The following is a 17,867-nucleotide window of genomic DNA, read 5'->3' as shown; positions in this document are numbered from 1 at the left end:
TACCGACCAAGAAACTGAAGCCAGGTCTTGGGTGTTCAATTTCCGACCCTACAGTAACAGGCCATTTCGTGTGTGAAACTGTTCCTCCAGACGGTCATTACTCATTTCATTGTCACTTCTACAAATTGTGTTCAGGCTTAGAATTTTTGCTCATATCGTGTCATCTGTCGAGTGTTAAAAACGAGGCTGATTATTAATAAGAGGATGATCACTCTACCTGTATCTCGCACCCCTACCTGGAATCGACATACACTTTGACAGCTGTCCGGTTGTGCATTGACACTATATGTCACCGGGTCTCATCATAGACCGGTCTGGCGCTTCCATTTAGCTCATACATTTATCTCCATTTGCCCATCCATTAATCTCCCTTTACTGTAACCCATCCAGCTACTGGCTAGCCAAAGCAGATGAGACGCCCCATTACTTATTTAACACCACTTTAAAGGGGACCCAAGTCAATTGAGAAGCCGCTCTCGTTTACGGTAACAACATTTGCCGAGCCGTCTCAAACACAGAGCGGGCAAAGATGAGATTGAGCGAGATGGAATCAAGTCAATAAAGACATGGAGGATGATGTGCCCTGCGGTCAGATAGTTAAGTGAAGGTCAACCTGCCGGGGCACCGTGTAATCTGGTGGCTCTCTGGACGGTGACAGGCAGACAGATTTCGTGAGGCCAAGGTGGAAAAGTTCCCCCGGCCTTCAATATCCCCTAAATCGATGTGACCAGAAGAAAAGAGGAATGGTTTTTACCCCTGTAATGAAATTCTCATATTATAGTGGATCCTTGTTCTTAGGAGGGCAGCTTTTGATGCATTGAGTGCTCATGAGAAAGGACACACGATAAGGGGCCTGTGGGAAAGAGAGAGAGGGGAGAAGAGGGACAGGCTCTCCAACCAGCCAGACTTTTCTTTTTTGTGTGTGTGTGTGCGCGAGTGTGTGTTTCTGGGGATAGGACAGCATGGACACTTTACCCAACCTAATCATGATTCCCCTCTTTTATCTGAGTGCAGACCAACTGTCCAGGCCTATACATCACAGCTTCCCCCAGTACACACTCTCTCACACACACCCACGACTCCCCCACTTTCTGTCTTCTGTTTCCCTTCTCCCTCCCTATATATTGCCGTGTATCACCCACTGACACTCTGGCAACATATTAAAAAGAGGGATAGTGGCTGCTCTCTGTTATTGCCAGGAAAGTGATTTACCATGGGGCCACATTCCCACAATATTGATTAAAGAACGTGTGTGTGTGTATGTGTATGTGTGTGTGTTTCACCTTTTCTCCATCTCCATGGGCTTTCTCATTTTCCCTCTCTGTCATTGCCTTCCCTCCTCCTCTCGCTTCTTCTTCTCTCCTTTCTCTCCCCCTTTTATCTTTCACTTCACTTCCGCTATCTGTGATGTTGCCCAACAACCTCCACCACTTCCCCGTCTCTCTCTCTCTCGCTCTCCCTCTCTCTCTCTCTCGCTCTCATCTACGTTGGCTCCGGACTCATGGAGCTGATTGTGTGTGAGAGTACAGCTGAGGCATGGGTAAGGAAGAGGAGGGAGGCGTGAGGGGAGCTGGAGAGTGAAAATAAGAGAGACAAAGAGAGGGCAAGAAAGAAAAAAAACCTTTCCCACTGTTGTTCTGTGTATTGTAGCTGAGGTACAATTCATTTATTCAGATAATCACAAGCAAAAAAATGCAGCACTACAGGTTTGTGGCACATTTAAAATTCTTCAGTTGTCTTACGCACATGATTTTTCCATGTGCTCAAGGAGAATTCAGAAGTAAGACCCTCCAATACCCCTGTCACACTGTAAAACCATGTATGAAGGACTTCACGGAGTATTGAACTAATGAATATTTCATTATTAGTTAATCTATGGGTTGTTTTTAATGAATCATTTAATTATTTACTCCAATAAAAGTTCTCAGAGCCCAAGATGACATTTCAGATTGCTTGTTTTGTCCAACCAACAGTCCAAATCCCCGAAGATATTAATTTTACATTTGAATAAAATTGACTCACATTTGCCAGAGAATGTTCTCAATATTCGTGGAGCTACTCTAGCAATGACAGTGTATCCAAATAACCTTGGTTAGGCCTGAAATGTCTCGACAACTCAGCCTCAGCTGTGCTCTATATAGTATGGCTAGTGCTAACTAGCGCTAAGCATAGCCTAAACATGGTATTATCATGCCTACATGCTAAACTAAGATGATGAACATCGCTTACCGTCAGCATGTTAGCACTGTTATTGTGAGCATGTTATAATGCTAACATATTATCTTAAAGCACCACTGTGGCTAAGTACTTTACAGAGCTGCTAGCATGGCTATAAACAGTTAGCCTTTTATTAATGAGTTGACTTGGATGATAAATTACTTATCAAGATCTTTAATAAATTACTTACTGTATCTGCCATTTAATTAATTGATGAACTCTTGTGCCTGCATGTATAGTAACATTTAACCTCATCCATATGAGTGTGCTGTCACAACTGTTGCTTCATACGCTGCCGCTGACGCACAGAAATGCTAGTTTAAAAATAGTTTTCTCACTCTAGATCTCTTTCTCTCAAGTTTTTACTCTATCAAGTACAAAGTAAATGTTCATGATATCATTTTAACCACGGTCGCATCTAATAAAGTGTCCATCCCTAATAGACACGGCAGCTCACTAAATCTGGCCAGAGTCCGACCTTCATCCAACCTGGCAATTTCAAGTTGGATGGATCGACCCATTCAGGTTTAATTCACTCTGTCACTGTGACAGGGGTATAAAACTATACTGTGACCGAACACATTCCCCCAGTCGGTACCTCTCCTACAATTTAGTGTACGCCTCATTCTCCTTATCATTACCTCTCCTTCCCCCTTTTTTTTTTCTTTTTGGTCATTTCAGTGGCCCCTCTATTTGTTCATTCCACTTGCCTAGGCTGTCTCCTGGGCCATTAATCTATACCGCTGCAACCGCTCCTCTGGGCCAGCCCGGGCTGCGGCGCCACTCACTGTGCGCTCTGAAAGGCCACTGTGTTCATACAGATATGAAACGACGGACGGAGACAGAGAATAGCTTTTAGAGAAAGCACCCAGAGACATGAGATAAGTGGAAAGAAAAGAGAAGGATATGAGGAGAAAGGAAAATGCACTCGCCCCCCCACCCTCCTTCACTTTTCATGTCATCTAAGGCAGAAGTGACAGAATCATGTATTTGAGAGAGTGAGATGATGTTGCCCTGAACAACTGCACTGAGGTTACTGTGGCGTCTGCCCTTTTGAAAAGGTTGAGATTTGAGGAGATTAATATGCTGTTGGATCGCACTGGGGGATTTCTGGCTCGCCCGGAGCTGGCCTGGACACGCAGCAGCCGTCAGTGGTGACGGGGGACTCAAGCAGATGGCCTGGCTTAATCAGGGAGAGAGCACTGTCCTGCATGTGCGTTCGTGTGTGTGTGTGTGTGTGCGCGCACCTGAGTTCGGACTGGTGTTTGCGTGACTTGGAGTAAGGGAATTTTTCGTGTGTGTCTACTTCGTAAAGGACTCGTGTACGTGCTTCACAGATGCTTGTGTGTCTTGGCTTTGTCGGAAAAAAACAATGAAGAGATGCAGCAAACTTGGCAGCGAGGACCGCCTGACTCCAGGCTCTGTCACTAACCATGATAGAAAGTATTGGAGCCGACTGAGATGGGAATTTGGTGCACAGCACATCTGAACTCTGTTTAGCTCCAGCTTTAATGTAATTGACTCTCTAAGAAAGAAACATCGCTCTTTGATTTATTAGATATTTCCCTGCACTGTGCCATTTCGACTTCAATCTATAAACAGCCCCCGTTTATCCAGCTAAGTACACAAAACAACCGACTCGTCTGAAAATGTCTCTGAACAGTCGTCCTCTGCATGTTTTCGAATGTTAACATTACAGAGAACATCCTCCTTTTAATGCCATTGCTCAGGGGGGAAAACGTAAGAACTCATTAACAGTCACATCCTTTTTAAATTGAATTTATATGTAATTACACGATCAGTCAGTTTGTCCATATGTTCTCCGTAATTCATTTTACTTTTCATATTGAAGGTTGACCTAATGTTTAGAGTTCAACAAGTTGTCACCGGGGAGCGTATGGCGACAACCAGGTTGTTACTGTTGTCTGGCTGGCCTCGAACTCTGATGGGGCCGAGCTCAGAAAGACAGCCGAGTAGGATGGAGATTAGGGAAGTTGTAGTGCAGTATATATCGTGTGCTGTGGTGCATTGACGGTAGTTGTTGAAAGCAGAGTGCCATTTGTTCACCCAGTGTTTCCTCAGACAATCTGCTGATTCAAACCAGTGAGCTTTCCAGTCGTGAGCACAGTCCCTGCTGCAAGGAGACGAGGCTTAGAGTTCTAACAAGGGGCCAGTATAAGCCGTCATTTCCTACTCATTTCCTCTTAAAAGTAGACTTTGCAAGAACATTTAATAAAGCGTTTTAATAATTGCTGCTAAGGAACAAGGAGTCTTGATTGGTGGTGGGATTTTCTACTTGGTTGAACGGCCTGTTAGTGCTACAGCCTGGTCAGTGCTTACATTAATGCTCACAGTGTGGATCTTTTTATTTTCATACACTATACTTTTTCACAGCCTCCAGATGGAAATTCTCTTCCTGCCCGCCGGTAGAGGTACAGGGTCAACCAGCAAGACTGGAGTCTCTAGAGCAAGTAGGGGTTAAACTTCTTGCTCAAGGGCTTTGGGGCGGGATCAAACCTGAGGCCCTCCAGTCTGAGGGTGACCCCTGTACCGGCCCGGTTGTGCGAAAGTCAAACATGCATGTTCATGCAAGGGGGGAGGGATGGACGTTGAAATGCTGAGCCTTTGTTGCTCCGCAGGGGGGGTCATGATACTGTCCAGCCCTGCAGCACCTCCGCGGTAATGACGGGCAGAGTGAAATCAAAGACGTGCAGGGCATCTCCATGGCGACGGAGGTGATGTCACGACTCTCTGCAGCCGAGGATGCAACCGCATGCCGCGGCAGCTTTTTATAGCGAAGGCCCGGTCCGCTCGCAAACTTCTCCGTTGTAAATCACTGTCACTGTACTCACTCGTGTCGCTCGTCCTCCACATTGTCTCCCTTCTCTTGTTCCCGTTTAATTCTCTCGGTCTCTTTTTCGCTCTTCTCTTCGCCGCTCCGTCTCTGTTATTGATGTCTGTATCTCTTGATCTCTCCTCCAGCTTGGCCGTGCACTCTAAGCCGGTGGTGTTGAAAGAGATGGATGCTCACTGCCCTCAGTAATCTCCGCAGCAGCCATTTAGATAATTAAGTCACTATTCTTGCACTCGCCTTGTGTCCCGCTACCAACGCTGAACTGCATACGTCACATACTGTATAAAAATAGTATATACTCACACACGAGTGTCACAGTAGGTGTAATGCAGCAGCCCACAGAACATGTTAGGTTTTTTTTGTGTGCGTGTGTGTGTGTGTTTTTGCGCGTGGCATCAACAGTGAGAGCTGTTTGTTTTGATGCCGTTGTTGGTTTTTATTTAGAGAACAGAGAAATCCGCAAAAGGATGCAGCGGGGAGAGAGAAGGCGACAGCTGCCATGGGCCACAGAGACTACACACACACACACGCGCAAACACACACATACGCGAATAAACACACTGCGTGATTGGCGTCTGGAAATCTGCCGCTCCCACACCCCGTAGAAAAAGCATGCAGAAACGCTGGATGGGAAAAGTGTGCACACTAGCCCCAGGGTTTTTCTCCAGCTTTATGTCTTGCCGTTGTGATAATGTGGCGTTTTGTTGAAAGTCTGTGTTTTAATTAACTGAGCTGCAGCGTGCGGCGGTGGAGGTAGCGGTGCCTCTCAGTTCCTCAGGCTAATCACACACTGACAACCAAAACGCTGGCAGGGTGTTACTAACTCGGTCATTGCAATATTTCATAAGGTCGTGGTCGTTCCTGTCTGCGCCGGAGCCGGCGGGGAGCTGACAATTTTGGACCAAAGAGTGACCCATGTTGTTTTTGTCTTTCAGAAAGTGAAAAACAGAACGCGCGTGTTACGACTGCAGCAAACAAGCAGCTTGGAAATCCTTGCATCAGGTCATATCCCCCACGAAAACACACGTGCACGACACACGCATGCACACACAGCTGACTTTTTTTTTTGTTCCTCCTACATTTGGAGAAAGTTTTACTTATTAATGCTCCACTAAAAGAATTGTGCTGATGCACACTGACGGGGAAATTTGCTGTCAGTGGAGCAGGTATATGCAATATTTCTTAATCTCAAGAAAAAAATAACCCTTAGCCTCAGTTCCTTTTTTATTTCTCCTCTCTCTGTCTACTTTATTCACCATATCCCGTATTTTATTCGCTTTGAATGGTATGGCCTTTGCTTGCATGCTTTATCAAAGGGAAGATGATCGGGAAAAGTGTCTGTCTCTGGCAAAATGAGGCAGTGTGTGCATGTCACCCACCAGTGTTTCATCCATCAAGGTGTCAGATTAATGTACAAAGTGCCATCTCTAACAATCATCTCCTGTGAAACCTCTGTGGAAATTCTAATAGGCGGATGAGATAAGGAGGTGGATTCAGATTAGTGCTAGATCTGCTCAGAATGACTGTTGCCTACCCCGTGGTTCAGGTTTATTCGCCCTCCAAATGCTTCCTGTAGCCGTAGCTGTTTAAGTTAAATCAGCCTGTATGCCTGTAATAGGGCTATTTTCGGTCTGGAGGGTGCCTTAGCTTGTTTTTCGAGACTTGCTATATTTTCATGATACACTTCTTGACTGTGTGGTGTCTCTGGATTCCACTCAGAGCACTAATGAGCTGTAGGAATTGTACCAAAGTGCTAATTCCCTTCATACCGCCGGCATTAATTGAACCTATTAATGCCAGGAATAAATCCCAACAATAGATGAGTTGGTTTCCATGACAGCAGGTAGCTGCATTCATCTCTTCTTCTTCTCATCCCTAAAGAGGGCCCTTTCACTTCCCCTCTGCAAACCCCCATACCTCGCCCTCGACGCACACATACACACAGTGTCTGAACTCATGAGGAAGACACAAAACTCCATTTTTCCTTTCCTGTGTTTGCCTTTTCCTCCTCCAGTTTCCGCTCTGTTGTTCTTGTTTTCTTTGCTTCTTCTGGAACATCAGTTGGGTTTCTCCGGTAACATGTCCTTAAGAGGGGGGTGCTAAAAATACCCAGGAAGCCCTGGTTCTTTTCTGGCAGATCAGTTTGCATCATCAATCAATATTTCACAAAACTGGGGGGGAAAAAAACTAAATGTGCTAGGAAGTAATATATAAAAATACAGAAAGTATTTACATGTGTGTATGAGCAGACAGGTATGCACAGAGCATGCATTTGAGATTAGTGTCATTTCAGAGGGCGTCTTCATCATGTGTGTGTCTTGGGCGGTATGGACTCTAGCTGAGGGGGAGAATTTAAAAAGCCTGAGAGACTGGTTCGCCTTGCTCCGGGCTATTCCTGTACCAACCGTCTCTCCCATTATTTAAATATCGGGACGAATATCTCTGTTGTCCTGGAGGAACTGTCAGCACATTTACTTGTGTGCAGCTGCATTGGTGTGTTCGCTACATGCACGTGAGCAGGCATGCATCTGTGACAGTTATAGTGCGAGTGTGTGTGTGTGTGTGTGTGTGTGTTAGTGGTTGTCTGTGGGAGTCTCCCACGGGGCCGCTCATTTACAGCAATATCTTGTCCTCGTAAAGTTACAGTATGCCTACTTTACCCGGCCCTCATTTGTCCCATCAGTACTCGCTGATGGACGGATTGATCATTAGCGCAGACTTGTGAGTGTAGCAGGTGGCTGCTTGTGTGTATGCGTGTGTGTGTGTGTGTGTGTGTGAGTGTGAGTGTGGTGAAAGCTGGGCTGTCACTGGGTCAATAGAAGTAAACACTACTACAGATTGGAAATGGAGCCCTTCCTCTTGGGGAGTATCTGTGGCGGGGGGAATAGCGGGAGGGTATTGAGCGCAGGGCAGAATGTGCCAGCAAAGCAAACATCACACCCTAGAACAGAAGTATGACACACAACCCGCCCCATCCCACCCTGATCCCATCCTTAACACCCTTCTCTTCATTTCAGGCTACACACACACACACACACACACACACACACACACACACACACACACACACACACACACACACACTCAACTGCTGTTACATCTCATTTGCTCGCTCGCTCACACTGTCTTGCTGTCTCTCCGTCGCTGCCACGTTCTGTCCATCTGTTCCACTCCCTCTTTCCTCACGTCTATCTGCGGCTCCCTGCGTATTCCCACATGGCTTTGTTAACGCAGCTCTGTCACACACACCCGACATGCTGCGTGCCGCCTCGGAGTGACAGATGCTGTTCTTTAGGGTGTGCGTCTTGCGTTCCCACCTGTCAGACAACTTTTTATTTTGGCTAATCACTCCGCCGTCGCTTCGGGATCTGAAGTCATCGTGGACTCCTGAAACGCAGGCTTACGACCTGCACGGGAGCTTACAGGAACACGCAGGGCATCGCCATGGTGACAGCGGGGAGGTCATGATGATGTCAGTTACAATTGACCCTGCACAAACGGCGACATTAGCGCACTCCCACACACACTTACCTCTCTTCTTCTACTCCCTGAACCGCATCTCTTTCTCATGTATGTCTTTGTTGCGCATGTACGCACCCACACCATCTCACTTTTCGGTGTCAGTTGCACGTGCATCTGGAACATGGTAGGCTGGCCGCTGATTGTGACGCATCAGTGGTGCTAGAATAGCTGTTTTTTCGAAACTGGAGTCACACACACACACACACACACGCACACACTCCTCCGCAGCTGACTGCCTTTAACTCATGACGTGACTGACAACACAATGGAGATGCCAGTCAGTCAGTCAGCCAGTCAGTCAGCTCATTAGGTTTGATTGCTGACACAGTGTTTCTCACTTTCTTTTCCGCCTCTCTCTGTGCCTGTTGGAAACCCGATTCTTGTTGTTACTCCACCAGAGGATTAGTGATTTTTAATCATTTGTTTAGATTTTCATCTGTCTGCAGAGAATTCTCAGTCATCAGCTATTTTAGATCGGAGCCAGAGTCGGAAAATAGCATTTGGCGTGGGAAAGTCTGATACCTTCAGGTAAGATTATTAACAGGCTGACAGGATTGCAGGAGCTGAAGAGCCTCGTTAATTGCTGTAGGGTATGACTGAAACGCTGTCATTAGTTTCTTATGAAATTGAAAAGGCTCTTAAGAAGGTTGGCTTAACATGCAAGCCTTGCAGCAAAGGTTATCATCTCTCCTTCTGAAAGACTGTTGTTTTGTCCAGGGCTGACAGTGACTTCATTGGATGTGAAAGAAAATGGGCAAATCTTTATTGGCACCTTCTCCCTAGAGCGGAGCAACGCAGAGCAAAGTGTCATTGTAGATGTGATGTATTTGAGTGTTTATCTGGTCTGGCAGAGTCCACAGGTGTGTTGGGTGTTGGTTTCCACAGGCGCCTCTGAGCAAGATTTCTTTTATCGCCCTCTCATACTTACCCCTCGCAAACACACACAGCACACACTCCTCCGCCTCAAGGTAATGAGAGTACATATACCAACACGCACGGACACGCACTTTAGAGGCGTTGCAGAAACACACTTGTGAAGAAGGGAATTTAAGTGGCTGTAATTAGTAGCTTAAATCCTGCTGTTTACCGAGGACCGTAAATGTAGTGGGATTTGTCTCAGCGACACTCGTTCTGCGGGGATCAGGTGCCAGCCTCCGGTTACTCTGTACATACTGGCATGCATAGTGCAAGGATGACAGGAATTAACTTACAGGCTTGTGCACATATTGAAATGTAGTGCCAAGATTGTGAAAATGCCACTTGGGTAAGTGAGTGATGGAATTCGAAGCTTGGTAATGTGAGCGGCTCCTCCTCATATCAACATCAACATTTGTCGTTCGTACAAACCACTTAAAACAACCCACGTTTATGTCGAAGGAAGGCGGAGGATGAATCATGACATTTGGATCGGTTGTAAAACATGAGATCCAAAGATTCTGCAATGAATATGTTCTTAACCAAGATATCACTTTAATGTTGTGTAGTAGACCATCGTGAGCAATGCTGTAAGTTGTGTAAGCAGGACAACATCTCTAAAATATTTTGTACTGGCATTTTACCATATTCTGAGTTACCATATCAAAGCTTGTGTTCCATTAAATGAAATCTACTTAGTCAAGAAATAAACTAGTCCAAGAGGCAGGGGAAACAATGGTGTATTTGAAGATTTAGTTCACACCAATTAAGCAGGTGATGCTTATCCACCTGTCCATCCACTGACTTGACTCACACCTTTTAATATAATGTTGCAAGATACATGTTGATGTGCAATATGCAACACCCTGTCACATGGTCTAAAGCTTGTTTCAATCAATGATCTGCTTCCCTTCATCTCACAGGCTCCACAGTTCTTCTAAACCTTTTTCAAATGTGCACTAAAATCCTCGTAGTATATGCTGTTGTACTAATGAAAATGTATGTAACTTATTACAGCACATTTAAGAATAATAGCAAAAATAGCTATACCTTAGCTATAGCAGGGTCGACCTAAAATTAATTATTCAAAATATACATTAAATACTGAAAGAAATGTTGTAATATCAGAAATTGTGGTAGTTACGTGACTTTTTGCCTTTTTAAAAACTATACGTCGGACAATTACAAAGTGCTGCTTGGTGCAACAGCGGGGCCAGCAGCAGAGTCGTGGCACAGAGTAGCAGGATACCCATTTCACTTTTAACGTGATGACAGTGAGGACAGTTGACCGACAAGATGATGGCAGAGGATTTGTTGTCGAAGCAAAAAGCAAAAGTGCCTATTGGGCAGTATTTCAGATTTAAACCCAATGCTAACAGAGAACCTGATAACTTTAATGAGGGAAAAAATGAGTCTGTTACCTCTCTAAGTTGGAGATTAAGCCTGTCGCCTGCAGCTCTTCATCTAACAGCTTCTTCTTGTTCCATCCAACAGACTGAATAAAACAGATTTAAAAATTGATCCATTGTCAACAAATGCCGAAAATGGACCATGATTTTGCACCGTAGATGCGTTTTTTGATCGACAGCGGTGCTAAACCCACTGAACATTGCATCTCCTATAGCTAAATAAAAGTCAACTTGTGTTTCACCAGTTAAACGCTTTTAATGTGAAGCTGCAGCTGCTGGGAGTTTTGCATTAGCAGTAAAAACAGCACTCTCCAGATAGTGAGAGTCTTGTCTTGTAGAAAGCCGGCGTACTGGGTATCACCGGCGTTGTCACCAGGTTATTAGTTGATGAGACAACTTGGTCACTGTGGCAGCCCTGATTAGAAGATATGTAACTTTAACAGTCTTAATTACTTGATATATTGAAATATGAAATAAACCCATTCACTGTGACATAATTACAAATTATGCAAAACATCGAGCTTTGAAGACTGGACAGCTCCTGCTAACACAGACGCACTTCATTTTAACCTTAACTTTGACAGTAAGTAGTTTTTGTAGCCTATTCTTAACTGTAACTCGACTGCAGGTTAATCAAAAACCACAGTTCGCTATGTGGCATTCATGTGTGAGACCTTGGGTAATACATTTTCAATAAGTATACTCACTGAATGATACCACCTGAATAAAGGTATATACGAACACTTTCTCTACATACTAGTCTTTACAGATTCGTCATTTGCTCTCTTTCCAGGTCTTATCCACTTTTGCCTTCGACCTCAAAGTACATTTCGAGAGGAAACAAAACATGTACTTAAATATTTCTCCCTATGCTATATATTTGCCACCTTACTGAAGGTTATCCCACAAAAGCTATCTTGTGTGGGCTCTTGCAGACTTAGTTCAATGCCTTTTCTGCATAATGTAATGGATTTCTGCTGCTTCTAGTGTGCCCTTGTTCTTGGCAGTGCAAAGGGAGACAAAAAAAACTAAACAGTTTTTGCAGTAAATCACAAAATCTTCTGGACGAGGGAGCACAGCAGATGCACAGGATAGACTGTTTAAAAGAAGTCGTAGCCATTGTCATTTATTAGTTTGTGGTGGGCGTATTTGGCCATCGCCATCTTGTTTTTGGAGCCAGAAGTGACCAGTTTTTGACGAGAGGGTGTAACAGGGGAGGAGCGAGAACCTGAGGGACACTATGCAGGTGGTAGCGACTTGTCGATCACAAGGTAGCCATGCTCCTGGCTTTACCGTCAGTTTTACGCCAAGTGGGACCATAACTGAACCAAAATGAACATCATGCTGTGTCAATAATTGAGACTAATGAACTCATTAGGTTTAGTGAGGTAATAAATCACATGAGAAGTAGCGTCATTTTCTCATAAGCTTACACTCAGTCGGAATGCATTTTGAAACCAATCGCCCCCTGCTGGGCTTCAGGAAGAATGCAGGTTTAAAGCACTTTTCAGACCAGGAGGCTGCATCCACTTCTGTTGTACAGTCTGTGATGCACAGTGGCATGTGCCCACTTCACAAGATAAAATAAATTGTACAGATTTTTGAATACGAATGCACTCTGCCCCCAATTCCGACTCTTGTGGAGATAAAGTCCCTTCCTTAATCCTTTGCCCCCACCTGTTTTTTATGCGGAGGAATTTTCTACCCTCTTATTTCGCAGCTGAGGTGTGGAGCTCATGCGATAAGAGAATATTACCTGGCACTAGCTCTGCCATTGTTCCACCGTACTAGGACCTTGTTACGCTCTCTGTCTCAAATATTTTTAGGAGATAATACGAGCTTATTCTGTTGTAAAATTTGAGGTTATTAAAAGGGGTTACTGCAGAGAGGGAGAAGAGGTTATTGCAGAGCGAGTGAGAGAGAGGGAGAGAGAGCGTGAGAGTGTTGTCCCACAGCTTTTACTTGCTCCGTCTGGCTCTATCGCCGCGTATCAGCTTGCCGTATTTGGACAGAGCAGACCTTGTGTGAGAGAGGAATAAATGAAGGGGGATTCAGAGAGGGAATAAAATGCATGAGGATACAGAATGAAAGAGAGCACAACAGAGAGAGACATTAAGGAAGAAAGAGTGAGTGTTTTAGCTGGTAAATAAATGGACGGTCACAGCAGCTAAAGATACAGAAGGGCCAGTGCTCCCACCACAGGCTGCGTGGTGTATCGCTCGCATCAAAGCTTTTTTAAAGATCCTTTTATGTTTCTAAAAGACTCTCACGCACTACGCTGGAGTTTTGAACATGTGTCTTCTCATTAAATCCTGCCAATGCATACACAGTCATTCACTTGTATATATACTGCTTTTACTGCTCACACACACACACACACACACTGGGGTACACACAGAGAAGTCGGCATTTCAAGGCAGACGCTCCTCTGTGAGGCAAGAGGCAGCGTGACAGACCCCAGCGTGCAGAATAAAGACCTATCATCCGCTGTCATTCTCTCCTTACAGACCGGGGGATTTTGCATGGGGCTCGCTGAACCTGGTTTGAGGTTGTTATTTATTTATTTCATCTGTTATCAAGGGCTCGGGAAGCATAACGTGCCTTTGGTGAGGAGGAGTACAATGCGCTACAATCCCCTCAGTGATGGATTTCTCTACTCAGATCCTGTACCGCTTTGATTTATGATATAATATAGAGTGATACGCCGCTCATGCTACACAATAGCGCCATACCCCATACTGATGTAATTCCAGCTCGCTGTCGCCTCTTAGCCTATCACAGCCTGCTGTGTTTGAAAAGGGGAGAACCCTCAAATGCACTTCAAGGGCAATCTGATTGAATTAACCAGCCATTAGATGTATGAGATGAGCTGTAATTGCAGGGGTATTTATCTATTCAGATGAATGAGTTTTGACCGCAAGGTCATGATATTGCTGGGCCGTCCTCGGGAATAACTCGACTGAGAGCGTACCTGCTTGCGTCCCGCTCAGTTGTATTGTTTTAACCTCTCGGTGCCTCACGTAACAAATTTAGCTCCTTATGGTTGTGGCACTGATGGTGTTTTTTATAGACCTGCTCAGCAGTGCTCATTCCTCTCCCTCTTGTCGCAGCCCTCGTTAATGACTGGGAGAATAGGAATTAGAAGCAACAAATGAGCCGCAGTGTGTTCGTGTCAGTCAGGTGCACTGGGAGCAGATGCTCTGAGCTTTCACATCTCCACGTCAACACGCTTTCTCCCCTAATTCACTCGGCTCCTCACTATTTTTTGTCCCCCGGTCTTTTTCTATCTTTTAAACCCTGCTTATGTGTCTGTATCTCCCACTTGCATTCAATGAAAGACTTTTAATCTAACCTGTACCACCTTTCCTCCCATTTCCTGTAGGCCTGCCCCCGTTGTTCCCTCTGAGAGGAAGAGGAAGTGATGTCACGCCACCACCACCGCTTTGAGAGGGACTACCGGGGACCCTGGGAGCGGAGAGACATCCGTCCCTCAGGCCTGCACAACGGAGGAGCCAATCATAGCTGTGCCTCTGCCGTTGTCAATGGCAACAACCGTCCGGGGCTCCTTCCCCTCCCAGTCATCCCCTCCCTCCTCCCCACCCCGGTCACAGTTGCCGTGACAACATCGAGCAGCGACATAGCGGTCAAGCGAGGCATCACGGCAGCAGGATCAGTGGCTCCGGCGTCGGCCAAGGTAAGAGCCCCGTCCAGATTGGGCGTCGCGACACCTGCTTTCCTCTGAACCATCTCGGTGTTTGCTCCTGCTCTGTCAAGTTTCTCTCCAGTCTTTGTCTCTCCCTGTGTCAACTTTTTAATCTCTGAAGACTCCCCAACTGGACATAATCTCCAACTTTTCTCCATGCTCCATCCTTCTCTCTCTCTCTCTCGCTGTCCTCCAGTTCTCCTCTCTCACTTTCTCCAACTGTTTTCTGCACTGTCCAATTCACTGGCATGCCCGTCTTCATGGTTCAACTGTCTCAGCCCTTCAAGCCCGTCCGCTCTCTCACTCCCTCCCTCCCTCCCTCCCTCTCTCCCTCTCTCTCTCCCTCTCTCCCTCCCTTCCTCTGCTGCCTCCTGCACTATCCACCCTTATCCCTCACTCCAGTTCTGCACTCTCTCTGCACTCTCTCTGTCCAATGCTCCATTCTTGCCAAACCATTTTCCTTCCATCTTCATTTTCCCTCTCTGCCAAATGGCAGGCTCGTCCTGCCTTTTGCCTCCTTGGTAATTTTCTTCTTTCATTATGTAAATGACCTCTGACAGTGGCTCAGATGGGTGCCCCTTCAGAAGTGACAGTTAGAGCTGGTGTTTTTCTTAACAAGCAAACAAACAAAAAAAAGAGGGGGGACCATCATTACAGAAGCCCTGAGATAATAGCATGTTAAAAAAAGAGCATATTTCTGGCACAGCTGAAGATCTCTGCTTTGCAACCTCTTTTTTTCATAATGTAGGTGTAGCTTAGGTATTAATGATGCAGACTATAGAGAGACATTGATATTTGATCCAAAGTAGGCCATAAATCAACTTCTAATGAGGCCTCAAGTGATACAAAGATCAATATTTGAGTGTAGCATATGTGTATAATCCGTCTTGGACTATATATTATATTTATATTGCATGTCTGTATGGAAACCCGCAGCTTGAATATAGTCTGAGCAGTATAGTGAAAAGCCGTACAGTTTGTGTTCTCCACCCCCTCGTCCGGGGATTTGCTAGCTAGCTGGCTGTCAGCAGCGTGTGAAGAGAGGGGCCTTTACCAAAAAAGAGTTAGACATTTCAGCCTCTCCCCTGCCTCTGCTTCCATGGATACCATTCATCTTCCCTCAGCACTCCTCCTCACTATCAGATCATTTGCTCTAATTTGAACTTCAGCAGATCCATCTGGACTTCTTCTTTTTTTTTTTCTTCTTCTTCACCTTCTCGAGACTCTAGCTCTCAGTGGGGCCTGCACTCTGATAGCAGAGGTAAACAATGCTCTGGTAATTTAGCCCGTAAGTGCACATCATTAGCTGGCCTGCTGAATACACTGACCACAGACACAGTAAATCTGCTCTGGCACCGCGTCGGCCCCTCCTTTTGTGCGGCTGAATAATTACATACATCCAGACAAAGTCTTGCCAACTCCCACCGTGGCCATTGTCATCGCTCAATGGCTGCCACAGCAATTAGGTGCATTGCCTCGCACGTGAATGCACAATTGTTTAAAGGTACTGTATATGTGGGAATGTGTGTGCGTATGTGCGGCAGATATAATGCAGATCCTTCCCCAGATGCCTCTCTGGTAGCTTTATTCAGGGATTTACCTTTTCTACTTTGTCTTGCCTTTGACAGTCCTTTGTCAGGCAGGCAATAGAGACCAGCAACGCTTAAAAAAGGGAAATACCCCGAGTCTGGGCTCTGCTTTAATTATGGCCTAGAAAAGATACAGAGGGCCTCAAGAGCTGCCCAATACCACAGGAGCTCGTCTCTCTATCTTCCTCCGAGCTGTCCTCACTTGCTCTCTCTCTCTCTCGCTTTCTGTCATCTTCGATCAAAGCAGTCGGGGGTCACAAAGAGTCTGATGGACGGATGCAGCTCTCTCTCCGCGGTCCCTGTGTCTCTGCTCTGTCCGTGGCTACACTAAAAAGCTGACAGGCCGTTATTGATCTCCACTGTTTGGAGACTCTCTCTTTATAAATACGGCATGCCCAAGTGGGGACACAGTCCAATAGCTAGACATGTTCAGGAGACGGTGTCTGAATGCGATACCCCTGCCACATATTCCTCTGTGTTATAAAACCATAAATGCAGTAATCATTTCCTTTAATGTAAGGAAACGGCAGAGAACAGGTGTTTCAGGTTACTGTATCCAACCTGTCTTCGTTTGGTTTGCTTCAGCTTTAATGATTAAGTAAAGAGTTATATGGTTTGCGTGATGGAGCAGTGTGCATATGTGAGAATGTGTGTCGGACAAATGCTGAGAGTGGAAATGCACCATCTGGTCGCATTGTCCATGCTGACGTAAAGCTAACCACATGGAACAGCGGACTATATTTAATTTAGAGCTATACTCTGTTATCTCCTGCCGGGCCATTAATTAATTTTTATGTATTTTTGTGCCGTATTCATGGATATAAAGCCGCTACACACATTAAATCAATGTTATTAATAACCGCAGCCTCTGTCTCTCGCTGATAAACATAATATGTATATGTCAGCGGAAAGTCCAGTTTCACTTCACTTCATGCCATTCTGCCTCTTTTAAGTGCGATCCAGAGCACCATTTCCACAGAGTATCGGTTTTACTCAATTTACGAGGTGATAATTAAATGGACTCCGTTCGTATTAACTCGTTGTTTATGTTGTGGCTTATTGGATTTGCAAAAAAAAATAAAAATTACAACGTTTTGAAGATGGTAGCTGCCAAGCAAGCTAATTTTAGGTCGACAAGACGGATGCACAGTAAACAAAAACATGTCACCATGATGCGATTGATTTTCTCCCTGTATATGTTCTGTGTAGGCATGCAGAGACATGAAGAAAGAGACTCGTGAATAAACAAAATGGAAAACACTAGATTAAAAGAATTCTTTGATGATAAAAATATACATCTATGTTGCATCTTTTAAATTTTTTATGGCTGGAAGTTATGGCCTTGAAATAATATTGTGATATTTTCAGGCTGCATTGCAATACACATACATCTCCATATGTTGAAACCTTGAAAGCACTCATAATATTTCTGACAAAGGCTCAATCCAATCTCCCAATTGTTGCCCCTACCCCTCGTCTTCGAGTGCCCTCCTTGCCCTGCGGGACAGAGTTACAAGAGGTAGTGAAAATCCCCCCTGTGGAGCGGAAAAACCCTTCAAGACCCTCATACATCATTCGTTGCCATTAATAGCGTTTATTGTAAACGGACCCCGTTTTCCTCTGATGTCATGCTCGGGGTTGGAAGCTTGAATGCTGGG

At 45.2% G+C, this 17,867-nt stretch overlaps 1 protein-coding gene across 3 annotated transcripts in view; it reads left to right on the top strand.

Moving 5' to 3' along the window:
• The window catches only part of klhl29 (kelch like family member 29), a 200,748-nt gene that overhangs the window by 45,743 nt on the left and 137,138 nt on the right, over positions 1–17,867 (top strand). For 2 of the 3 annotated variants that reach the window (XM_084378088.1, XM_084378089.1), the window contains exon 2: positions 14,300–14,611. In XM_084378088.1, the coding sequence (XP_084234214.1) occupies positions 14,339–14,611 (273 nt within the window). In that variant the 5' untranslated portion in view covers positions 14,300–14,338. Of the gene's footprint in view, positions 1–6,006; positions 6,074–14,299; positions 14,612–17,867 lie in introns of all 3 variants that reach the window. The other variant, XM_084378090.1, reaches the window with a different exon arrangement.

Source organism: Pagrus pagrus, assembly GCF_965226575.1.
Source record: "Pagrus pagrus genome assembly, chromosome: 16".
Lineage (NCBI taxonomy): Eukaryota > Metazoa > Chordata > Actinopteri > Spariformes > Sparidae > Pagrus > Pagrus pagrus.
This window is presented reverse-complemented; position numbering and strand designations above follow the sequence as displayed.